Source organism: Populus nigra, chromosome 15 (assembly GCF_951802175.1).
Source record: "Populus nigra chromosome 15, ddPopNigr1.1, whole genome shotgun sequence".
Lineage (NCBI taxonomy): Eukaryota > Viridiplantae > Streptophyta > Magnoliopsida > Malpighiales > Salicaceae > Populus > Populus nigra.
The window spans coordinates 13,867,881-13,892,592 of NC_084866.1; the positions used below are offsets into that span (position 1 = coordinate 13,867,881).

General features: G+C 37.8%; 4 protein-coding genes, 1 long non-coding RNA gene and 1 pseudogene across 5 annotated transcripts; 2 read left to right on the plus strand and 4 right to left on the minus strand.

Annotated features, from left to right (window-relative positions):
- The first annotated feature begins 840 nt into the window (after nt 1-840).
- Nucleotides 841-4,122, plus strand: LOC133674809 (probable serine/threonine-protein kinase PIX13). The gene is made up of 6 exons (XM_062096065.1): nt 841-1,064; nt 1,895-2,247; nt 2,672-2,813; nt 2,953-3,092; nt 3,232-3,355; nt 3,517-4,122. The coding sequence occupies exons 1-6, from the start codon at nt 929-931 to the stop codon at nt 3,825-3,827; spliced, it is 1,206 nt and encodes a 401-aa protein (XP_061952049.1). The 5' UTR covers nt 841-928; the 3' UTR covers nt 3,828-4,122.
- Nucleotides 4,123-4,222: 100 nt separating this feature from the next.
- LOC133674808 (putative disease resistance protein At1g50180) lies at nt 4,223-8,011 on the minus strand. Its single transcript, XM_062096064.1, has 2 exons — nt 6,465-8,011; nt 4,223-6,052 (listed from the first exon to the last, which is right to left on the minus strand). Exons 1-2 carry the CDS (start codon nt 7,495-7,497, stop codon nt 4,308-4,310), a joined length of 2,778 nt encoding a protein of 925 aa, XP_061952048.1. The 5' UTR covers nt 7,498-8,011; the 3' UTR covers nt 4,223-4,307.
- A 298-nt stretch (nt 8,012-8,309) lies between these two features.
- On the minus strand, nt 8,310-14,502 carry LOC133674810 (probable serine/threonine-protein kinase PIX13). Its single transcript, XM_062096067.1, has 6 exons — nt 14,277-14,502; nt 13,787-14,184; nt 9,808-9,943; nt 9,549-9,688; nt 9,302-9,425; nt 8,310-9,220 (listed from the first exon to the last, which is right to left on the minus strand). The coding sequence occupies exons 1-6, from the start codon at nt 14,359-14,361 to the stop codon at nt 8,892-8,894; spliced, it is 1,212 nt and encodes a 403-aa protein (XP_061952051.1). The 5' UTR covers nt 14,362-14,502; the 3' UTR covers nt 8,310-8,891.
- Nucleotides 14,503-15,247: 745 nt separating this feature from the next.
- Nucleotides 15,248-17,153, plus strand: LOC133673688 (uncharacterized). Its single transcript, XR_009835036.1, has 3 exons — nt 15,248-15,396; nt 16,326-16,407; nt 16,989-17,153. It is a non-coding gene; the product is annotated as an uncharacterized LOC133673688 (long non-coding RNA).
- A 242-nt stretch (nt 17,154-17,395) lies between these two features.
- On the minus strand, nt 17,396-19,853 carry LOC133673687 (probable serine/threonine-protein kinase PIX13; annotated as a pseudogene).
- A 742-nt stretch (nt 19,854-20,595) lies between these two features.
- LOC133674281 (probable serine/threonine-protein kinase PIX13) lies at nt 20,596-24,156 on the minus strand. Its single transcript, XM_062095324.1, has 6 exons — nt 23,900-24,156; nt 22,975-23,360; nt 22,364-22,499; nt 22,115-22,254; nt 21,276-21,396; nt 20,596-21,126 (listed from the first exon to the last, which is right to left on the minus strand). The coding sequence occupies exons 1-6, from the start codon at nt 23,988-23,990 to the stop codon at nt 20,804-20,806; spliced, it is 1,197 nt and encodes a 398-aa protein (XP_061951308.1). The 5' UTR covers nt 23,991-24,156; the 3' UTR covers nt 20,596-20,803.
- Nucleotides 24,157-24,712: the final 556 nt, after the last annotated feature.

The window sequence follows — 24,712 nt, forward strand, 5'->3', positions numbered from 1 at the left end:
AAATTATCAATTAGGATCTAATTTAGATAGTGTTTTATATCAAACCGGGTTAGAAGTTGATTTAATTAAATTTGATCGATTTAACAGATCAAACCGCAATCCAATTAACCAAATTAAGTCCCAGATGCAATCCTATTTAACTTTAAAAGAAATATAAAACCATGTCTTCTTTACTTTTTTTAAAAATCTTGAAACCAAGTCGTTTTGAATTGATCCGGTAAATTTAGATTGACTTGTCCAACCCGGAACCATGATCTTGACCGAATCATTAACCCAACTGGATTTTATAACTATGCCACCCGGGCTTAGAACGTGTCAAGTTTGGGAGGTTTGACAAATGTGGATGTTACAGAGTAGATTCTGAAAGAATTGATTGTTTTTTAATGAAATATTGTGCACAATCACATCATGTACCGTCATAAAGCAGCAAATTATCAGCACAGGCCCTACCTGGCACTTAATCTCCGGTGAATTTTCTAAAGGAAAGGTGTTGGCTTGCAGTCACATCCATTCTGAAGCCAAGTAATTAGTCACCTGAATGGATTAAGCTTTGATAGGATTTCCATTTCCCAGAAAGAACAGACTTTTACTTCTTGATGGATAGAATTCTGAGTATCAGTAATTGCTCTGATCTCTCCCCTTTCTTCTTTCCACCAGAAAATCATCCAGACGCCACTGCAGACTCTGCAGCTTTGTGATGACCAGTTCACCATCCTCTTCAGTGTTAATGACGTTGTTTGGAATAAAACAGAACATAAACAAAAGCTTTTGTCGATGTCATCTGTTACACATCTCAATCAGATATGAATAAAAAATGGAGGAGAGCCGTGGAGAAGAAATCTCGTCGGTATTTCCATAAATAAAGACCTTAAAAGTCAATTAAAAAGCCTACCCTCATCATTGATTCAAGAAAGATAGAGTTCTTTCGATGGGGATTCTCTGTTGTTGCACTTCTGGTCAATCAAATCCAGCCCTAGATACTAGCCCTGCTCCTGTTGTACTAGCCCCAGTATCAATCCCTGACCCAGACATAGCTCCTACCTCTCCTGGACATCTCTTTGAAGGTTGGTTTTCAACCATATCATATTCCTTTCATTTTCATTCCATACTTGGTGATACTTGTTGAAAAACTCATTGCAAGCCTTATCTTTCTTCTAACAGGTTGAATCATGCTCTATTTTCACTTCCACATTCTTTTGATAATTTAGAGTCCCTTTGACTTGTATACTTTTGCAGGATTTGAGTTGTTCTTTAACTTTTGACTAGAAAAAGAAGTCATAATTAACTTTTGACAAAGAAAAAAAGAGGTCATAATCATGTCCAAGCACTCTTATTTTCTCAGTTTTTCGCTTGACTGAGGATATCATTAATCAAAGCCAGGCAACTAAGCAGGGAGCTCGATCCTGCTACAAAGCCAATACAAGAAACAGAACATCTAAAAGCAACAAGAAACTCTTCAACTGCTACAAACTAACAGCAAGAAAATACATGCCAACTGAAATTCCACAACTAAATAGGTCAGAATATCTGGGGTCCTTTCGGCTTCCGAGCGTAAGAATTTGAACTTGAAGCTTCATGAATCCTGTCATTTCTCTCCTTCCAAACAAAATATATATCCACATTAAGCCAGTCTAAGAATGCTTGAAGGGAAGGACTTTTTCTGCAAATACTGCTAGGCAAATTCAAATTCCGCGTTCCAGTCAGCTACTCTTCTATTGATGTTGCTCGATTGCAGGATAGTACTCCATATTTGCTCCACTCAAGGGCATGAAAAAATAAATGATCCTGCATCTCATTTCTAATTTCTGATGCTAGAAGATATTTCTGAACAGTTGAAATTGTGGTAATTTCATTATGTTCAAGGCCTTAATTTTCCCAACTTGCATTTACTCAGGTGAAATATCCTTTCTGGTTAGCGATGTCACCGTCAACAACTGGTTCTCTATGGTAACCATGACTTTTACAAGAAGGAGGTCCGCTGCTTTGGGAAAAAATGCTCTTGAGGACATTGAACTGCCAGCCCTTCCAGATGAGACACCAGAGTCAAAGTTGAGAGTTTTCACGTTTGAACAATTGAAGACAGCAGCCTTCAATTTTAGAAGTGACATGTTACTGGGAAAAGGAGGTTTCGGCAGTGTCTACAAGGGTTTGCTCAAAGAAAAGTTATTTAAAGGATATACCAGGAAACGGCGGATTGCTGTCAAGAAATTGGATTCTGACAGCAAGCAAGGTCTTCGACAGTGGCAGGTAATTTCCTATTTATGATTGTTGGCAGTTTTCTCTAAGTTCATTTTATTTGTTGTCATTGAGGCGTGCTGGTGCAGGTGCCTTCTTGAGAGTCTTCAAAGGTATTGGAAAAGCATTGAAATGTGGCTGAACCGGATGTTCCAAAACGATGTTTCCATGGCTTTTTCAATGCCACTAGTACAATTTATCTTTCATATTTGATCTTTTAGGGCATCAATCTTCTGTCAGCCAAACATGAAAGTTTTGTTTCAAATTGTGAGGTTAGGTTAGATACATACGTCTCGTCTGAAATGAAATTTTTCTTTCTGTTCATTATACTCCTCCGCGGATGAAATCAAAATTGTTTCCTTATCTTCAGAGTCTCAGTTTTATTGTTGAGTAATTATTTAACTGTTGCATATTTGGTTGTCATTTATTGATACAGACAGAGGTCGGTTTCTTAGCAAGGGTTTCTCATCCAAACATTGTAAAGCTGCTAGGATACTGTCAGGAAAATGCGAATAAAGAGTTGCTTATTGTCTATCAATTCATGGAGAAAGGCAGTTTAAATTACCATTTGTTTGGAAGTAAGAACACTCCTCTGCAGCATTAAAGTAAAGTTGTATTGAACAAAATGCACAAGCTTTTCGCCAATGAAATAATTTCATAGATCATAAAACCTCAGTTGATCTCTTACCACTGATGTTTTTTTTTTAACTTGTGCAGAGCGCTCTGATCGGCTTCTTCCTTGGGAAACAAGGTTAAAGATTATAATAGGAATGGCTCGAGCCCTATCTTATTTGCATACAATGGAAAGGCCAATAATTTTCAGAGATTTCAAGACCTCAAATATATTGCTTGATGAGGTAAAGTTCTTTAGGAATTGAGTAGCATTGAGCAAAACAAATCATTCTTTTATTATTATTTTTTTGAAAAATGAAATATTGTTTCCCATAAGAAAACTATATCCTTAATTCCATCTAACATCAGAGTTTCTGAATGCAGACCTATACTCCGAAACTATCAGATTTTGGCTTGGCAAAATGGGGCCCCAATGATGGTAGTTCACATGTAACAGGAAATGTTATGGGCACATATGGCTATGTTGGTCCTGAATATAAGAATGGAGGTAATTTCTGCTACTTTCTAAACTTGGATGCCTCAATGTTTGATTTGTTGATGGTGTACTTGGCTTGGTTTTAGTTTGTTATGATTATGGATTACTTGAAATCGCGATATAGACCTATTTTATATTTGTCCTGACAATTGTGATGTTATGGGGATGATTAGGGAAGTTGTATGTAAAGAGTGATGTGTACAGTTATGGAGTAGTATTGATGGAGATGCTGACAGGCTTACGGGCAATTGACAAAAATCGGCCGCCAGGACAACAGGACCTGCGGGAATGGGCTTTACCGTTTCTTTCAGATAGATCAAGGTTGAGACATATAATGGATCCCAGACTGCAGGGTAAATATGGGACTAAACAAGCTTCAGTAATAGCTGTACTTGCTGTTAGATGTGTTAAAGCAAATCCCACGTTCCGGCCATCTATGAAAGAAGTTGCTGAGACATTGGATAGATTGAAGCTCCAGAAGTAGCACTACCATGCCGGCTATTGATACAAGAAGCAGCTGATACAATAGATTGAATTTCGATTGCGGTTTATATAAACATGTTACAGAAGTAAATTGATAAACATTTTGATCATTTCTGGTCCTGCAAGATTTTGCCCTGTGATCTGTTTCACTTCCCCGATGAGAAGAAGTGGTCTTTGGTGTGTAAATAATGTAAAAAGATAATTAAGACGTCCTTAATATACAGCTTTGGCAACACATAATATTATCTTCTTTGACAATTTATAATCGAAAACCTGAAATAATTCAGCCTTATAAATCTGGTGTTAACTAAATCTGAATCACTCAAATAAAAATGGGAAGAAATGTAAAGTAATCTGTTTCAAAGGGAGCCTTATTACAGAAAGAACAAAGAAAGATTCAGACAATCTCCAATAATCTTCTCAAAAATCAGAAACAGATGACAGTTACTGCTGAAATGAAACATAATTAACAGTTTATAGTTTAGTAATCACAATACCGAAACGCAATGGAGGGCACATGTTGAACTTTGTAGTAATCCTCTCCTCCATGCTCAAGCCTAGTTCTGAATGCTTTAAGCATTGACCGGATCTCCATTTCACGGAGACTGGTAATGAATCTTAGCCCTTCTGGGACAGTCTTCAAGGACGTGCAATTTGAAATCTCTAAATGGAAAAGATTAGCCATTGCTCCTTCAACAACCTCCCACTCTTCTAGGTTTGGCAAGTCATAAAGGAACAGAGACTTTAGTTGAGGAAAACCTTTGTCCAAGCAAACCATTTTGTTCCCAAGAAACGAATCCATTTGTAAGCGAAGAATTCTCAAGTTCGGCAGCTTCTCCAGTGTTGGCATTGGGTCTTCTGTAAGTTTAGATCCCAGCAGGTTCAATTTGGCTAGGTTTGCAGAGAATTGCTGACAATCTGGTAGCTTCTCTATCTGCCCTTCTATATGCAGCTTATAAAGATTAGGGCATCCTTGTATAACTTGAACGACTGTTGAATCTTCGTTACTAACAAAAGACAGTGATTGCAGGCGGTAAAATCTTGCACGAGGGGATCTGAAGATTGCCCCGAACTTTGGATCATCTATCACTAGTTTCTTAAGATGATTCAATCTTACCAGATCAGTTATCTCACATTTCTCTGCAGGAAAGTTCACGAGTGTCTGCAAGTTGACCAGATTAGCTAATTGCCATTTATAAGAATATTCACCGCAGGATTCAGGAAGATACAGGTGTCGTAATCGATGCAACCTCCATACTACGTTAGGTATTTGTACAGTTGAATTCCATGTCAACAAGTCTAGAGTTTGCAAGTACCTCAAGTTGCCTATTGTAGATGGCAACTCATCTATATCAGTATCTCTCAAGCTCAAGAATCTCAAGTGGATTAGCTTTCCAATTTCTGTCGGCAATTTTCCACCATGACTCTGAATACCCTCAAGATCCAAGACTCTTAGTAATTTGAAGTTCTTGAATACAGATTTTAACGATCCCCAGTTCTCTACATGGCATGCTTTTTCATGGAAATACAAAAGAGACCTGAGATGGGAATTTCTTTTGTATCCCGAGGGGATAAATTTATGAAGATCTCCTTCCAAAACAACTGCTAGCCTGCGAAGTCTACCAATTGACCTTGCTTCCCTCACCATAGACCAAGGAAAGGAATCTGCCGGGTGATCACTTGCAAGCGACTGATTGAAAACCTCAAGAAAATTTTCCTGCTTTGCTTTAGATACGCATAGATCTCTCATAAGATCATGCATGCGGCAAGTTCTAATCCTTCCAGTTGTGCCCCTCTCTACCACCTGAACCATACACCTCTCTACCAACTCGCCCAAATAACGCTGAGCCACATCCTCCATAGTTTCTTCCTCCACTCCATTGTACACACTAGATACAAAACCCTCAGCAACCCACATTCGTAACATTTTCTTTGTTTGTATCTCACAATCTTCTGGGAAATGAGCCAGGTGAAGAAAGCATGGTTTCAACTGATATGGCAATTCATGGTAGCTCAAGGCTAGCACCTCAGCTACTCCTAAGAGTTGTTCATCGCCTTTGCCTCTCCTCAAGTGGGAAATGATATTTTTTCGAACCACGTCCCACTCAAAGGTAGTCTTCTTAGTCGCCAACAGTCCTCCAAGCACAATGATCGCCAATGGTAGACCTGTACACCTTCCGACCATTTCCCTTCCCAACCTCTCTATTTCTGCTCTGATTCTAACGTCTGCAAAAAGAAAAATATAAATTTTAGAGCAATGAATGTTCAAAAACACTGGTGCCGATGATAGTGGCAACAGTCTCTTTGCTTCAATACCTCTGCAAACCTATGTTACCATTGAACGATTTAGAAATTCAGAATCCCACCTTCCCAATTAAAGAACCACTTTAATAGGTAGAAAAACATATGTACTTATCAAGCAAAATAAGTTGAACCAAGTTGAATTTCGGCCTACTGAAATCTGGCGATTTTGCCATGTTCAACCTTGAACTTCATTTGACAATATCCTTCCTCACATCTACTCATAGAGATAAACCCAACTAAGGTTTTCTCTCTTCCTTCATATGCTCTGTATCTAGACAAACAACCACTAAGAAATTATCTGAAAGTGGGGTAGTTCTGGTTGCAAAAACATTACCTGGATAGTTATTGTTAACACATGCCTTCTTTTTTAACAATTCCCAGCTCTCGTCATCATTCAACTGGGGTGGAACATGCAGGAAACATGTTGGGTCAGGATGCAAAGCCACATCCATCTTGCGAGTAGTTAGCAATATTTTACTGCCTGCAGTTTTCCAGTATGGAAAAGCAGGACACAGATTATTCCATGTTGGTATGGTCCAAATATCATCAAGAATCACCAAACATTTCTTCTCTAGTTGGACTTGATAAAGCCTCTTCACCAACTCTTCATCCCTCAAACTGGCAATCTCCTCCCTTTGTTCTTTAGATGGATTGGTGAGCTTAAACAAGATTCCCTCCCAAACCTCCCTCACTTGGCATTGTTGAGATACATAAGCCCAAGCAAAAGCATCAAAATGATGTCTAACCTTACTGTTATGATATACCTTCTTGGCAAGAGTTGTCTTCCCTATTCCACCCATTCCACAGATGGACACAATCCCATTACTGTTCACCAATTGCTCTGCCAAAACTTTCACATCTTCCTCCAACCCAATTATATCCTCCTCAACAATATGTGAGTAAGACCTCCTTAACTGCTGCTGTTGCCTCCCTAATCCGGGGCTCCAATCATCATTTCTTTGTATTATCCCATATGTTTGCAAGCTATTGGTGAGGCTAGAAATTCTATTCTTAATAATTTGAATCTCATTTCCAACATTATGAAGCTCTATAGTTTCTTTAGCAAGAGTGGCATACCTCTTCATAACATTTACCATACCTGATCTCCTCCTTAAAGCTACTTTGAGTGCAAACTCTTCAATAATATCTTCAGCGTCATAAGCAGTTTCTCTGATTTCTGAGACCCAATTTTTAACACTCTCTTCTTCATCTTGTCTTCTGTCTGCATCTCTCAGGAAAGATTGCATCCTCTGCAGTTCAACTTGCATGCCATAAACCTCCTCATTCACTCCATCCAAGAAAACTGCTTCTTGAATAAGCAAGTCTCCAAGCCTTTGCACCACAGTTGACACTGCAGACTCAGCCATGCTATGTCTCAAGACACTCCTTACTCCCACCTTAATCAAAACAAACAAAAAAGAACAGAAGCTTTTGCTTTGGGTTTGAGTTTAACAAGAAAAAAAGAGAGACCCCGAAAAATACCAGTTGATCTGCTACAAAATTACTATCTTGTACTGGCAGTTCTTGAAAATGAGAAATTGGGTGTGGGCTGCCTAGCAACTCCACAATAGTTTTCTGCAAGCACTTCCAGAAAGTCTTCTCCTTGAAAAGTCCAGGAGATATCCCATAATCATGACCCACAAACCGCGTTGTAGTCCCCGGTTAATTCGTTGAAAGTGGATTGTTTGTGCTAGGAAACAAAACAAAATATTAAAAGATGAAATTAATTAAACAAAAAATCTCAACAAGTAAGAACCAAACTGAGCAGACAATATTATAACTGTTAGCCTCTTTCTTAATTGGATGAGGATTAAATTTTGCCAAAATTTATATAGCAAGTTGATGCCCGGAAAATCTTTAAAATATGAGCTAATTTTATTATTTTTTTCCTTTTCTTTTAAGATTTTATATTGTTTTTCCTAGTTGACTTTCTACTTTGTAAAGTCGGTTTCTAGTCTTGTAAATCTACAAGGAAGCAAGCAACTATTTTTTTTTTTATGATTGTTGTTTTCTTATATTATTTCCATCCACCTTACAGAATAAAAGAAAAGATTTAAACAGGGGAGAATCTTCCATTTCAACTCCTAGCAATAAAATAAACTTCTTCCCCTACCTTTCACAGATTACATCATCACAGGGTGGTGGGAGTTCTACTCTTAAAAAACAAAAGGATTTTTTTTTTTCTGAAAGAGAATATAATAATATCACTTGAACTATAAATCATTAAGAAAGTTTTAAAGATTGGCTAAGCACCCAAAGGGCATATTTTTCCACAAACACAAGGTTATTTAGCCACTTGTAGGCTATTCAACAAGGGATGGAACAAGATATTTTCTTTGTTATGGAGCTTGATTTCTTGAATATTTTTCAGGGAACTTGTCAGTCATAGCTGAAAAATTATCAAGCCTCTACACTAGATTTCTCAAGTACTCAAATGTCAATAACAGGAAGATTTCCATGCATAGATTTTCCTTTAATGAAAGGAGAAATAATTGATGCTAAAATAGTTGTACAATTTAGTAAGAGATAATTTAGTGTAATTGAATGCAAGTCATCTTTGTCACAAAATTACAGAACTAATATCAATTAGTCCTATCATCCCACGTCGGGAAGCTATTGACGCAGGCGGAAACAATACATCATTCTTGTTACGGTTTTTTCATGTTGGGTAGAATTTTGTGTTGTTTATTCTTGTTATCTTTTTTATGTTGTTTTCATCTACAGGAGGTGTTTGGTGAGGAATTGGCAAGCACAATGAAGTTTAGGATCTGATACTCTTGTATTTGCGCACTTCAACGTGTTCCAATGTCTCAGCAATTTCTTTCATGGATGGCCGGATTTTGGGCTCCACCTTAAGACATCTGATAGCAAGCCGAGCAACTAGTGATGCTTCTTTGAGAGGATATTTCCCTTTCAACCGTGTGTCCATTATGCTTTTCAACTTTCTTTTGCTTGACAGAAATGGTATTACCCAGGACACCAGAAATTGTTGCTCATTCGGACGTCTCCTGTCGATTGCTCGCAAGCCTGTTAGCATCTCGACCAAAACAACTCCAAAACTGTACACATCACTCTTCGCATAACAATGTCCTAATCAATCAGAAAGACATTAATGTCAGCCTACAGTTACATGAACTCTGCACTATGGATTCATTAGGAAGAAGAAATTACCTGTGGCATACACCTCAGGAGCAGCATAACCATATGTGCCCATGAAATGAGTTTCAGCCTGTGATTCATCAGCTGAAGGAACCAACGCCGCCAAGCCAAAGTCTGCTATCCTTGCATTATAGAACTGGAAGAAAACCAAAGCATAGAAGGAATGTGAATATTTATCCTTTAACATAAATCTTTGTCATGTGAGCTTAAAAAGAATACCTTAAGAGGTGACATAATCAAGTTATTATGAGAAGTTTACCTCATCAAGAAGTATGTTTGAGGACTTCAAATCTCTATGATTTACCGATACTTCAGGACTGTGCATGTAAGTCAGGCCTTGAGCAACTCCTATAACAATCTTAAATCTTATGTCCCAAGTAAGTGGCTGGACTGAGCCCTCTGCACAGGAAGAAACAAGTGTCCTGAGAACATCGTATAAGCAAGAGGACAAATGCTTGTGCATTTGGGTTCAGTTTTAAACTTCCGAAGATGACAAGATAATGATTGTTAGCTCTTACTTCCAAACAAATGGTAATTGAGGCTTCCATTGGGAAGGTACTCATAGACAAGGAGAGATTGTTTATTCTCGTAGCAATACCCCAACAGCTTTACAAGATTAGGATGAGAAAGGCTTCCCAAAACATTCACCTCTGCCTGCACCACATGTGATCAACCAGTAAGAGCACAAGCAAAATATCAAAACTATGTTACAAGAATCAAAATGTAACCAGCAGCAAAGAATGCAGCCAGTTCCTACGCTACTCTTCACTGAGTTATCGTTAAATGCACTCCGGATATGCTGCTGGGTCTGTGAACCCATTTCTTAAAATTGTTTGTGCCATCTACATTTTCTTGCCATTTCTTGATGCTATCTTTTGTATGGCATGATGATGCAAGTGGTTCTGAGTAGTCAATTGCGTATCATTCATAACTGGGCTACGCGGTTAGTTTTGCTCGGATATTTATAAACCTAAGAAGAGGTCGGCCTAAAGAAAGTTGATAACTTTTAATCCATTTGTTGGATATGCTCAAGGTTGGCCAGAGTCTCAAAGGCTTAATTTTATAAGACGGTTGGCTACTTGTAACTAGCCAAGGTCCCGAGTGTTAGGATATTGCTGTTTAGTGGCAATACCCCACCACTAAGCAAGTGGTTGCTTCATTAATGCCACAAATGATAGCATGGTTTAAAGCTTTATTGACCCCTCCATGTTGACAAAAATGCTGAAGGGGCTTACCATGATTGCCTATAAAATAGACATCTTGTTGAGAGCAAAAATGTGAGAGTGTGTGCAAGTGAAGAGGTGTGTGTAGTAAGTGCAACTTTGAGAGTTGTGAGCAGATTTGAGAGAAACACCGGGTGTAAGAGTGAAAACACTGGGTTTTGGGATTGTACTGATGTTGAGTTGAGTGTTTGTATCATTCCTCCAATAATATACAATCTGCTGCCTCCGTGGACGTACCCGGTTTTGGGGAACCACGTAAATCTGCTTGTTTATGTTTTATTTGTGTTTACTTTCGGTCCAGTATGCACAACAAATTGGTATCATAGCACATGGTTTAAAGGGGTGTTTGATTTTGCTCAAAAATAAAAATTAGCAAAATTATGTTTTGACCATACCATTGTGTAGAGGAGGAAGAGACGAAGCCACTGTTGAAAACCGCGTCGAAATTGGACATCGGACATGTCCGCATGCGCCCTCACGCGCCGATGAGGTGGTAGTCCACGCGTGCCACGAGTCTTCTTCGCCCGGATGGGCTGACCCGACCCGAATACCAGTTGACTCGACCCACGTGACTGACCCGGATATGAATGATGTCAGCATGACATAATTGTGATGTCAGCATGCACAGTAGGCATGCCATAGATGACATCAACATGATGTAATTGTGACGTCAGCATGCACAGTTGGCATGCCATGTCAGCGACCAGCCAGCTGACGCGTCATCATAGCGGGACCTACCTGCCACGTCATCAGCCACGAGCCGAGGGATAAGATTCTGTGCAGCGGAGTCTACGTGCAACCGGATCTGAGATTGAATCTGGGCCGTTCATCAGGCCGGAATTGTTTTGATCAAATCCTAGCCGTCTGAAATACGATTTGGACGATTTCAGATTTGTTTCCAGCTAATTTGATCGTTTCGGGTGCAATAGTACGGTCTGATCATTGAGATTTGAGACCAAAAAGGCGATGGTGAATTAACAAAAGAGATTGCCCGATTAGGAGGCATCTGAAGGTCATCGTGGTGGTCGATGGAGATGAAGAAAAAGAAGGTGCACATGTTTACCCAATTATATGTGCTGAACTGCTAAGTGGGGAGAATTTTAACTGCCTTGAGGGAAGGCAAAATTGGGACACTCTAGACATCTAGTTATGTGGACAATTTGAGGTGGAGATTGAAAATTGATTAAGACCAATCTTGACGAATCTAAGCACTGGCGTCTCGCCAGATGTTGAGAAATGATGTATTAAACCAGTATATTCCAGATCACTTGTAAAGGAAAGCCGGGACAAAGCTAGCAAATGGTTGTATATACGGAAAGATAGTACGATGGATAGATATGGCCTAAGAAGTTCTGTCTAGGAGGTTGGGTTTTAAGCGGGACCAGTGTGACCCCTCCAATCTTTCCTGAGAACTTGCTTAGTTGAAAGATTATCCAAATGTGTAAAAAGTTGTACAACATGAAGTCTCTTGTGCTCTTGATAAAGGCAACAAGCAAGGACCTTTTCAATGCATGCAAGGATGGAAAGATGAGCTGTTGCAAAAGCACCTAATTGACGGGGTGCAAACGCTTGTGATAAAAGGCAACCGCCTATGATGAAAGGCGAAGACACCAAAGAGAGTTGGTGTAGGTGGAGCTGTCAAGCAGAAAGGCATAGAAGCTCCAAACATAGAAATCGAGGTGGAGGAATGCGAGGAGTATACCACAACTTTATCTTTCTATGTGATCAGTGGTAGCGATCTCTTCCATAGTGCACATGATGGTAGAGAATTTTGGAGTCACTTTGAAGCATCTCAGCTGAAGGAGGATGCGACCACCTATAAAAGGTGAAGACACCTTAGAGAGAAGGTGCGAGGGCCGTGATAGGAGCCCCAGTTCAGACCGCCTCATGACAACAGGCGAAGACACCTTAGAGAAGGTGTGAGGGCCATGATAGGAGCCCCAATTCAGACCGCCGCATGACGACGAGCGGAGACACCTAAGGAGAAGGTGTGTGTGTGTGGGCCACAATATGAGCCCAGTTCAGAACAACCCCAGAGCCAATGTGATGGCTAGATATGAGTGGACATGTATAGCCAATGAAGTGGCTATGATGAGTATGGAGACAAATGCAGGATTGACTTTCATGGATATTGCCCCCATGCTAAAGATCAATGAGCTAGAAGACATTTGCCTTGGACAAAAAGTGAGTGACTTATGGAGCATTAAGACAAGGCTGCTATGAAGGAGCAGAGGGCATGCACAGGTTCCTGGAACGAGTTGACTCTTGTCAAGGTGGTGAGCTCGGTAATGGCATTATAATATTCAGAGTATGAAGACAGATATGGATCAACCTTTAATGGGCTGCCCCCATGGTTAAAGGTGGAGAGCTATCTGGACTCTTACGACTAAAAGCGAGAGACTCACGGAGAAGGCGTGGTTCCTAGGGTGGAACAGAGGGCAGGCGCAACTCCTGGATGAGTGGACTCTTGAAAGAGTGGTGAGCTTGTGATCACATTGAAATACTTAATGATTGTCGCACTTGGGAATATTCGTTTGAGGGGGTGTTGTAAGCCTTGGTGTATAGCTTGAAAAATCATTCCGGACTGAGCATGGTTGATACGCTCGAAGGGGAATGTTGTGTTGAAGACGCTTTCAGAATGGTAAGCTTGGAAGACCTGCAGAATGCAAGCTTGTGCTGAAGAAGCAAGAGGACAATTGCCCACTCAAATGGCAAAGGGGGTGATTGTTAGGATATTGCCATTTAGTGGCAATACCTTACCACTAAGCAAGTGGTTGCTCCATTAATGCCATAAATGGTGGCATGGTTTAAGGCTTTGTTGACCCTTCCATGTTGACAAAAATGCTGGAGGGGCTTACCATGATTGCCTATAAAATAGGCATGTTGTTGAGAGCAAAATTGTGAGAGTGTGTGCAAGTGAAGAGGTGTGTGTAGTAAGTACAACTTTCAGAGTTGTGAGCAGATTTGAGAGAAAATACCGGGTGTAAGAGTGAAAACACTGGGTTTTGGGATTGTACTGGAGTTGAGTTGAGTGTTTGTATCATTCCTTCAATAATATACAATCTGTTGTCTCCGTGGACGTACCCGGTTTTGAAAAACCACGTAAATTTACTTGTTTGTGTTTTATTTGTGTTTTCTTTCGGTCTAGTATGCACAACATTGAGTGCCTCCCAATCAAACCAAATAAGCTGAAGAACTAAAAAATTTCAAGATTACATAGATTAACCACGTAATGAAGTACATTACATTGTAAAGACAATCCAAAAGCACATACCTGCCACTGCTGAAATCCTTGCCTACTTGCAGTACCCAACTTCTTGACAGCAATGGCTGACTTCTTTATCCCCATTGATGGCACCATCTCCTTTTGCCAACCCTTGTATACTTTGCCAAAACCTCCCCTGCCCACCACCATATCTCTTCCAAAATTATTAGTTGCAGCTATCAATTGTGCATATGAGAAAACTTTCAAGTTTGCCACAGCAATGTTACTGATTGCACCATTTTCAAAATCCTCATCACTACCGGCATCTAAATATCGGCTATCCTCGTGAGTGCCATTGTTCTTGCCCCAAATACGAGTAAAACTCCCACTTACTTGTGACACCCATGCTGTAATATTGCTGCTTCCAACACTCAGCCAGCTGTTATCTCCAACAGAACAAGTATCACCTGACACAAAAACAGGAACTTTAAGCCAGAAACTGCTGGTTTTGAAATTGACCATCAAGATATAACATGACAGACTGGAAGTTTTTGCTTACCTGCACTGAGATTATCTAAGTTACTTGGTACTATGGGAAGTGAGTTTGGCTTCTGATCGGGTAAAGAGCTCCAGCAAATCCCCATCACACAGTCCTAAATGCTTCTCTTTCTTTTTGCAGTGTTGGAACCAATGGTGATTGTTAAGCATAGATTTTGACTGAGACACTAATAGAGGAATTTTGGACTTTTCTAATGATGTTGACTTTAAGGGAATTGCTGTGTGTGAACTGAAAGTTTTTCAAACATTGCAGCATTCGGGCACTTTAGAACACTATTAATCCTGTTGGAAATTTCCTGGAAGGATCACTTTGTGAAGTCCACTTGATGTTATTTCTTTTTTTTTTAAATATCCTCACTTGACCTGGACTAGGTATAATTGAATCAAACAAGTTATACTCAATCAAGTTTTAGCAAATCAATATATTTTTTAATTTAAATTGAAATTTAACTCCCGAATTTCTTAAATCAACTCGCTTTTCATGTCTTAAATCAACTCGTTTTCCAAGCTTAATATAATTTAATAATTATATTGTCGGCTGGCTAGGTTGGCACAAGAAAATTTTGCAGCTAACAAACTTGTACAAACACGGTTTACCAAACTCAAAATTTAGTAAGAAGTTTACAGGAACTGCACTCTATCTTTTCTTGTTTTTCTTTGTATGTGAAAGTGACTTTAGTCATTGTTGATGTGTGTGTGAAATCATTAGTTTTCAAAGATAGCGGCACTTAGGTTCCTTGCAGCTTTACTGTTACTTTTCGAAATTTCTGAGGAAGGATCATGATCTTCCATTTGCGTTTTGCACAAGGAATGTTTTTAATTTAGTGGAAAACGGGACGGGGTTGGGAAAATGTTTCAATAGAAAAGGGCTGTAATGTTTTGTATTAAAAGATAGAAATGACAACAAAGCCCTTGATGGCTTAAAGTGGGGGTATAAATGAATGAGGGGTAGTGTGGTAATTAGATAAACATAATAAATATAAATACAAGGAAAAAAAACAAAAGAGGGATCTGAAAATTTGAGAGAGAATCGGCAGGAGAGAGAAGGGAGAAAGAAGAAGAAGATAAAAGAGGGAAATTAGAAGGGAAATAGAAAGGAATTGAAGGAAATAAGTTTAAAGGTAAGATTTAGGTTGTTAAATGTATAAATATGTGTTATTGAGCTTTAATTTCAGTTTTTGATGAATGTTAGGGTTTTGAAAATTTATGTTTTGGGTTTAATTGATGAATTAAATTGAATGTTATAAGCTTGATTGTTGTGGGTAATGGATTGTTAAGTTGAATTTGAAAGATTGTAGGTAAAAATGATGATTTTGAGTTATGATTTTATTTGAATGGTGAATTTGTGTTAGAAATCAGGGGATAACAGTAGGTAATCTGTGAAAATTCTGGGTTTGAGGTTGAAGATGACAAAAATTCAATTTGGTCCATAACTTTTGGAAAATTACTGTTTAGTCCCCAAACTTTGAAAAATTTACATATTGGTCCCTGGAGCCTATTCCGAGATTCTGAACAGAGTAAAATATGAATTATGGGCAGAATTCCTGTATAGTTATGAAATTTTAACTCTTTCAATTTAGTCCTTCAATTTGACAAAACATACAATTTGACCCTAAAAATTTGGTAAAATTCCAGAATGGTCCTTGAAGTATAATGAGATGATCTGGACAGAAATGAGGACTAATTATGGTCAGAATTTCAGTATAGTAATGGATTTATGATATTTTTAGTTTGGTCCTTCAATTTGACAAAAGTTACAATTTGACCCTTAAAAATATGATAAATTCCATATTAGTCCCTAGCTGTAATATTAGCTTTTGCAGATTGGTTTCATGAATAATTGAGGATTATTTAGTGAATTATTACTAATTTTATTATTTGTTTTATTATGAATTAGATTTCGGGAAAACCGTTAGATTTTGGGTTTTTGGGAAAATAACTAGTTTAGTCTAAAAACATATAGGGTTATGGAATATACCCTTAGACAAGTGTATTAAATAGGTTATATGTTCTTTTGAGTCATTCTTGAATATGTCTCTTTTGTATTCAGATAATCCTAATATTCTACCGGCGGGACGTCAATAGGATTTTCTTCGGTGTCTGCTTTTGACTTCCGTTTGCTTTCGAGTCAGGTGAGTGGATAATTTTTTATATGCATGAGAAATATTATAAATATTTGATTTGTTAATATGAATTGAATCATGCTTCTTGATAATATATATGTTGATTATTATCCTTATTATGATAAGCATGATCAATTGTTGAATCCGAATTATTGATATAAACCAGTATATATATTCTGAATTGATGGCTCCTCATTTGATTGATGTCATGAGTTGAGCCTTGAGATATGAATATGTCTGTTTGATTATGATTATGAACTTATGGTTTGTCAGTCAGAATACACATGCTAACAGGGTAGTGTTAGTCTTTGTGCACATCGTATCTGAACTCTAGTTGGTCGGGGGAGTCACCAACCTGTATGGACTGATCATCCCACAGTACGGAGCCTTATGCTCATTGTATTTTGATTTTATGACGAGTTTTACCATATGACATTCTTGTTATGGTCAATTTGAGAAACATTTCCATAAGAACCTAAAGCCATACTTGTATATATATTTCTCATTATTTTATTACCTCGTGTGTGTATATTGAACGTTATCTACTCACTGAGTTGTTGAACTCACCATCTCATTATTTATCTTTTCAGGCGTATAGCTTGTTAGCGGGTTATTTTTGTTGAACCTTCCGAACCTGCTTTTCAGTTGTAATTTGTACCTTTTTTTTGTCTAGTTAGTGCTCCAAAACTATGAAATTATATTAACTCTTATATTAAGACAATTTAATTATATTATGAAGTTAATTTTGTTATAAATGCTGCGTTGAACTCTAATTGAGTTAGGAGAAGTTTGTATGTAAGTTTGGGTTCGCATAGATATGGAACCTTGAAAGGAAACCTTGCTTATGTGCCGGTCATGGATCCAGGTTTTGGATCGTGACAAGAGCCAAGGAGGACCTCCTGCCTGACTACTAGAAAAGAAGAAGGTAAAGGAATTGAAAACGCCTGTTTTGGAAGCAAACTCAGAGCACAATAATTGAACGTTTATCACCTTTGAGTGTTCCTTGAAGCACATATTTCATCATTAGAGCATGGTGACTTTAGGTCACTCAAATATTACACCATTGTTTTAATTCCTATTTGCGATTGAGATTAGAACACAATTGCATAACTTGTCACATAAATGTGAATCTAGTTCAGAGTTTGTGGTTAGACAATAAGCGCACCGATCGACACGAGTTCCCTGGCATCAGAATTATCTTGCTTAAACGGACAGCTGATATGGTTGGACTTGAGCATCCTGTTTTCAAAGAGAAGTTTGATTTGGAATCAAGCCAGCAGGACGATGCTTATGCTCAGGTAGCTTTAAGTTGATGGGCTACAATCTGTTCCGATGTCACAGCGATTTCTTTCATGGATGGCCGGAACTTGGGTTCAAGTTGAAGACACCTAATAGCAAACTGGGCTATTAGTGAAGCTTCTTTGATGGGATATTTCCACTCTAACCGAGTGTCCATTGTTTTTTTCAGCTTTCTTTTGTTTGATAGAAATGGAATGACCCAGTTCACCACTACATCTTTGCCATTTGGACGTTTCGTATCAATCGCCCGTGAACCTGTTAGCATCTCAACCAGAACAACTCCAAAACTATAGACATCACTCTTTGCGTAAAATCTTCCTCATCAATCAGCAACATAATAATGTCAGTTTGCATATCACACGGACTCTGAACTGAAAAAGACTTTGAGATCAAGAAATATTACCTGCACTCATGATCTCAGGAGCAGCATAACCATACATGCCCATTAAGAGTTTCGACATGCAAATCATCAGGTGAAAGAACTGACACCAAGCCAAAATCTGATATTTTTGCATTATAGAACTGGAGTAAAACCAAAATATAGAAGTAACATCAGTATTATGGATCCTCTGACAATTTTCTAAAAGAGAAATTAACTTTTTGGTCACATATCTCAACTAGGCTCCCTGCTCTTCGATGTGAGTGGAAGACCGGATGAGTTGAACCCAGTTCTTTAAAATTTTCATAGGTAGCAATTCACAGATAAACTGAATTATACCTTATCAAGAAGTATATTTGAAGATTTTAGATCTCTGTGAATTACCAACACCTCTGGAGAGTGCAAGTAAGCTAGGCCTTGAGTGATTCCCACAGCAACCTTTAACCTTATGTCCCATGGTAGAGGCCGAATTGAGCCCTCTGCACCGGAAGAAACATATGTACAAAGACTAAAACCAATTCTTATGGCAACAAACAAAATTATTGATGTGCAGAAATTCTCATGCATTTGGATGCTATGTTAAACTTTCAAACAGATAATAGTTCAATGAGTTGCAATCTTATAGTTCCAGATAGACGGTAAATAAGGATTATTAGCTCTTACTTCCAAATAGATGGTAATTTAAGCTATCATTTTGCATGAACTCATAGACAAGGGGAACCTCTTTCTCATGACAGTATCCCAACAGCTTAACAAGGTTAGGATGGGAAAGCTTTCCCAGAATATTCACCTCTGCCTGCACCAGGATGTGAACAACCCATTAAGCATGTAATTCTTACAAAACAACTTAATATTAAATAAAATCACAACCAAGATTTAAGAAACTGTTAAAATAGAACACTTCTCTCTGTCTGGTGTGTGTGTTATATATATATAGAGAGAGAGCTCTGATTCTATAGGTCAAGAACATCAAGAAATCTAAATTATTCTACCACGATCAAAATATAAGAAGGCTGGATGAACTAAGTAGCTAGATGATCCTTGCTTCGTTGACCCTTTCCTTCTGATGTGGATAAAGTATGAAGTTCTCCCCTTCAATGAGTTCGTATAAGTTTGGCCAATTGTCAATTTTTCTAAGCTACCAACATCAACCATCTTTCTTAAAACCCTCTCCTTGTTGCACCTTATTATGCCTTTAAAATTAAGAACAGAAGAGCTAACAACATCTCCACAAGCTACCAATAATTTCGCCTCATATCACCAAACAATGAATAAAGTATGCCTAAGAACTGAAAATCTCAGGATTACAAAATAATTGTTGTATAATGGATTAGTGCTATACTTTTCAAAGACAATTCAAAATCAAATTTCCGCCACTGCTTACCTCCTTGCCAGCTACCTGCACTCAATTTCTTGATAACAATGACTGACTTCTTTATCCCTATTAATGGTATTTTCTTCTTTTGCCAACCCTCGTGTACAAAGCTGAAAAATCCCCTAGCCACCATCATGTCCCTTCTAAGATTATTAGTGGCAGCGTCTAATTGTGCGTATGAGAAAACTCTCAGGTTTGTGCCAGCAATATTAACATCTCCTTTTAAAAAATCCTTATCGTAGTTTGCATCTGAGCACTCGGTTTTCTCAGTGGCATTATTCTTACCCCAGATACTTGTAAAATTGCCACTTACTTGAGATGCTCATGTTGTAACATACGTACTTGCAACAGTGAGCCAGCTGTTGGCACTGACAAAAGATGCATCACCTGCTTCAGAGACAAGAACTTCAAGCTAAAAACTGCAGAATTCGGAGCTGAAAATGAGGAAATATTTTTTTAAGAAAGGAATATTTTTGTTATACCTTCACTGATATCAATAAAGCTTGGTACAGGGTCTGACTTTGGCTTGTCAGGTTGAGAGCAAATACCCATCAAATGGCTTTATGTGCTTCTGTCTTTAAAGGAAATTTTATTGCAGAGACTAGGCCTACGTAGAACACAAACAATGAAATCTATTGGTGCTGCAGATCCTACTAGTTTGTGCACTGTCTCGGATAACATGATTAGTCTGCTCTGCACAGACTCTTCAAAGAGGGTTCGGCGCAACCTTCAATGCTCCTGTTTGTGATTTTCGAGCAAGGATCATAAAGAAAAGAAGATTTGCTTTTTTCAGGTTTCATTGCAACTCCACTGTGCTTCCATGAACGGGAAACACTGTCAGTTGCTTAGATCAAGACTGGAGTCAATGGGAAAAGGAGTTTTTCCCACCAAGTCATGTGACTGAAAATCCACAGCATGTACGATCATGTGATCCACAAGTGCAATGAGATTTGCACATTTGCATCACTGACAACCAATGTGGTTAGCGTTTTTCTTATCAGAATACAATGTCACCCTAATTATTCCAATTTACTTGAATTCTGGGATATTCATCTGTGGTACAGGGGGTTACTAGAAAACAGCACAGCATTAGTACAGCCAGAGTCTGTTGTCTACCAACTTACAAGAAAAGGTGATAACAAAGTTGAGTAAATCACCACTAATCCCTTTTTCAAATAAAGCATAAACAGGCTTCCAATAATTACAGATTCTTTCCTAAAAATGGTCGAATCAATACAAGTTCAGCAGTGCAACGACAGAAATTATTGTATGACATTGCTAAGGAAAATTGAATTAATGAAGAAGAATAATAAAACACTACAAACCATTGTGATAACCAGAATGAATTTAGGCTATCCCAATCTCATATGGATGGCATCAATCTGTTCAAGTGTCTCAGCAATTTCTATCATTGATGGCCGGAAGCGGGGCTCCAGTTGAAGACATTTAATAGCAAGGTGAGCTATTTGGGAAGCCTCTTTGGGAGGATATTTACCTTCCAACCGGGAGTCCATTATTTTTTTCAACTTTCTTCTGCTTGTCAGATAAGGTTTAACCCAGTCAACAAGTATCTGTTTCCCACTCGGACGTTTCATGTCGATTGCACGCAAACCAGTTAGCATCTCAACAACAACGACTCCAAACCCGTATACATCACTCTTCACATGCAAATGTCCTAACCAACCAGCAGACCATCAGTTAGAGCATGAAATTAAGGTCATGACATAAGTTTTTAAATCAGCTGTAATCAAAGAGGTTGAAAACAAACTTAAACAACCAACACCTATGTCAGAGAAATTCAATTTCAGAAGGAATAATAAGTACCTGTTGCAAGATATTCCGGAGCAATGTAACCCATCGTGCCTGCAATTCTTGTAGTGACATGTGAATCATTCAAGGGACCCCAAAATGACAAGCCAAAGTCTGATAGCTTCGCGTTATAGAACTAAAATAGAAGGAGAATTTGGAAGGAAATAAGTCCTCTTGAATAATAAAACAAACACTTTCGGAAAGATAACACTTTTTTTGCATTCTCCAATAACTATTTTTTATGAACTGGAAATAACTCATGGCAGGAGGAAAAGGAATGTTTAGGTGGGTAAAAGACGCTACATAAAAATTATCATACCACAATGGCTAGAAATTGGTCCAATTATTAGTGGAGTCATGAAATAGCAACCATAATTTGTTAGAAAATTATATAAATTATATCTTGGAGCCTTACTATAGTTATTTAACATGGTATCAGAGTCTTGTTGACCAAGCAGTCACGAGTTTAAATTTTACTATCCTCATTCTATTTGATAAAAATTAAACACAAAATAGTGTGGATCCATGCAAATTTCAAACCCAAAAGGCTTTCACATGAGGAGGTGTATTATAAAGTAATATAAAACTATTCTTAAGACCTCATCTAATAGCTTAATCTCTTTGGTGAAATGGTTCTTTAACATAATATCAGAACCTTCTTGACCAGGCAGTCACGAGTTTAAATTTCACCACCCTCATTCTGTTTGATAAAAATTAAACACAAAATAATATAGGTCTATATAAATCATATATTAAAATCTCACCTAATAACTTAAATTTTTAGGTTGAGATAGTTCTCTGATATAATTTCTATATTTATGAGTTACAATCTACAAGCTTCATAGAAAACTTGCCTCATCAAGTAGTATATTTGAGGACTTGAAATCTCGGTAAATTATTGGTTTTTCCAATGTGTGCAAGTAAGCCAGACCACGAGCAGTATCTATAGCAATCTTGAGCCTAATGTCCCATGAAAGTGGTGGAACTGAGCGCTCTTAAAACATGGAAAACATGTAGAGAATTAAGGAAATGAATATTTAGATGTAGAAGTGTAGGTTCTGCAAAATGCTAAAAATTTACAAGCAGTCGTAAATGTCTCTTACTTCCAAAGAGATGGTAATTTAAGCTTCCCTTTTTCATGAATTCATAGACAAGGATGCGCTCTCCACTTTCCGAACAATATCCCAATAGCTTTACTAGGTTTGGGTGAGAATGTGTTCCTAAGAAATACACCTCAGCCTGCACCAACACATGGACAAATGATTAAGCAAACAACTTATACTGCTTACAACAAAGAACTAGCTCCCGAAAGAGCACATGCATTTGGGTTTGTGAGGGAAAGACAGAAGGGGAATGAGAGAGCCAGGGAGAAATAGAAAATGGTCACAATTCCAAAGGTATGATATCAATAACTCAGAACTCCCTTAACCACCTCAATAGATAACTTCAATTAATGTATGAAATCACAAATACCATGGATTTTCTGTTCACTTGTGAAGATGTCAGAGAAATATAACTTGAGTCAGTCCCAAGTCATTTTACACATTCACATGGGATAAATATTAAAATGAGCTATAAACTATCATTCCTCTTCCAAAAGACATCTTGGAAGATTCAACAAAGAAAGAATATAATGGAGCCTATCTTTAAGCACAACATAGAACAGTATGACTGTATGACAGAGAGTAAATACAAAATTTGGAAATCCACATACCTTCCACTCTTTTAATCCTTGCATGCTGAAAGAATCCAATTTCTTAATAGCAACGGCCGTCTTCTTTATACCCCTTGGAGGCAACTTCTCCTTAAGCCAACCCTTATAGACATCGCCAAAACCTCCTTTTCCCAACACCATATCAGATCTAAAATTATATGTTGCAGCCCTCAGTTGCGCCAATGTGAATACTGTCACGCTTGAGTTGGTAGCATTTTGCCCGTTTGCTAGAGTCCCATCACCACTTCCAGTTGCATCTGAGAATTGGCTGCTCTCAGGGACATTTTTACCCCAAATAGTTGTGAAGCTGCTACTTGGATGAGACATCCATGTTGTAATGCTAGTGCTTGCTATAGAGAACCAGCCGTTTCCAAAGTCATCGCTACCTACAAAACATGTACGACCATTGCATAAGCATGCAAAACTCAAATAATCAGAAAATGAAGTCACTAACAGAAATTGGAACCAATATTTCCAAAAAATAAAAAATCCGCGCCCAACTAATGGAATTTTTTTTTAATAACTAGTATTTTATCCCATTAGAAATATTGTTAATTCCATTAGATTCAGTGAATATATCCTGCGTTTACAGTTAGCAACGCATTGAAGAGTCGAAAACACAATGAGCAACCTTGTAAAACGTTGCAAAAGGCAAAAAGATGCCATCTTTGCTTCGCTTCAAGGATTGGAGAGACAATTAGCAACGCCAAAAGGCATTAACATCAATAAAAGGGTAGAGGGGCACCAACAAAAACGACTCAATCACAGCCACAAACATGTAATGAGCAGAGGACATGTAGTAAAAAATATCCAACCAAGTCGAATGACAGAAGTGTAAGAGCAAAACCAAAACAAAACCAATTTGAAACATCCAATGAATAGTAGAATTAATGTAAAGAGATGTTGAAAATGATTGTGGTGGTACCTGCACTGACATGTTCGGCGGTGCTTGGTGTTGGGTCTTGATCTTGTGTTGTAGCTGGCTTGTGAGCTGAACAGCTACAGCAAATCCCCATTAATTAACAGCTGCTGTAATCTGTGTGTCACTCTTCCCTTCTTGTCGTAATGACCATTGATATTTCCTGCAGTTCATGAAAGAGAGGGAGAGAAACAGAAAGTGACCATGCCAAGGGAACAGACATCTTTGTTGACGTTGACTTTGAAAATGGAAGGAGAGCTTGAATATCATTAGGTGGCAGTGCTTCTAATTTACTACTAAAAAATATAAACGTTGATAGTATATTACAGTATTTCATCCTTCTAGTTTTTATGTTTACTCGATATGGTCCCTTGACTATTTTATTAATAAGTTTTTAGTTGTATTTTAATGAACTAAGAGTATTTTTGTTTTTGTATTTTAAAAATATTTTTAAAAAACTTTAAATTTTTTATTCTTTTCTTTACTTAAATTAATTTTTTTAGTATTTTAAAAAATTTTGATATCAAAAATAAATTTTAAAAAATTAAAAAAATATTATTTCAATATATTTCCAAGTAAAATACATTTTAAAAAATAATCGGTACCATAATATCAAATAAACGGCTAATTTTAAGATAATTAAAAAAAATAAGCTAAGAAATAAATTTTCATATATTTCTCAGTATATTTAATTCCATGTTTATTTTCATTTATATAATGGTTTACTTGTTAAGCATGCTAAAAAATTAAATAGTCCGAAGTGAGATTGAACTAGTGTTATTAACCCAAGCTAGTTGAACCAGTACAAGACTCAACTCA

Excerpts from the sequence above, each read along its gene's own strand:
- LOC133674809 (XM_062096065.1), top strand. The coding sequence starts at position 929 with ATGGGGATTCTCTGTTGTTGCACTTCTGGTCAATCAAATCCAGCCCTA. Across the intron at positions 2,248-2,671 it reads AAGGTCTTCGACAGTGGCAG|ACAGAGGTCGGTTTCTTAGC; the intron begins GTAATTTCCTAT and ends TTATTGATACAG. Across the intron at positions 3,093-3,231 it reads CAAATATATTGCTTGATGAG|ACCTATACTCCGAAACTATC; the intron begins GTAAAGTTCTTT and ends TTCTGAATGCAG.
- LOC133674808 (XM_062096064.1), bottom strand. The coding sequence starts at position 7,497 with ATGGCTGAGTCTGCAGTGTCAACTGTGGTGCAAAGGCTTGGAGACTTG. Across the intron at positions 6,053-6,464 it reads TGTTAACAATAACTATCCAG|ACGTTAGAATCAGAGCAGAA; the intron begins GTAATGTTTTTG and ends TTCTTTTTGCAG.
- LOC133674810 (XM_062096067.1), bottom strand. The coding sequence starts at position 14,361 with ATGGGGATTTGCTGGAGCTCTTTACCCGATCAGAAGCCAAACTCACTT. Across the intron at positions 9,426-9,548 it reads CAAACATACTTCTTGATGAG|TTCTATAATGCAAGGATAGC; the intron begins GTAAACTTCTCA and ends GTTTTCTTCCAG. Across the intron at positions 9,221-9,301 it reads TCCTGAGGTGTATGCCACAG|GACATTGTTATGCGAAGAGT; the intron begins GTAATTTCTTCT and ends CTGATTGATTAG.
- LOC133674281 (XM_062095324.1), bottom strand. The coding sequence starts at position 23,990 with ATGGGGATTTGCTGTAGCTGTTCAGCTCACAAGCCAGCTACAACACAA. Across the intron at positions 22,255-22,363 it reads AAATTACCATCTCTTTGGAA|AGCGCTCAGTTCCACCACTT; the intron begins GTAAGAGACATT and ends CCATGTTTTAAG. Across the intron at positions 21,397-22,114 it reads CAAATATACTACTTGATGAG|TTCTATAACGCGAAGCTATC; the intron begins GCAAGTTTTCTA and ends CTTCTATTTTAG.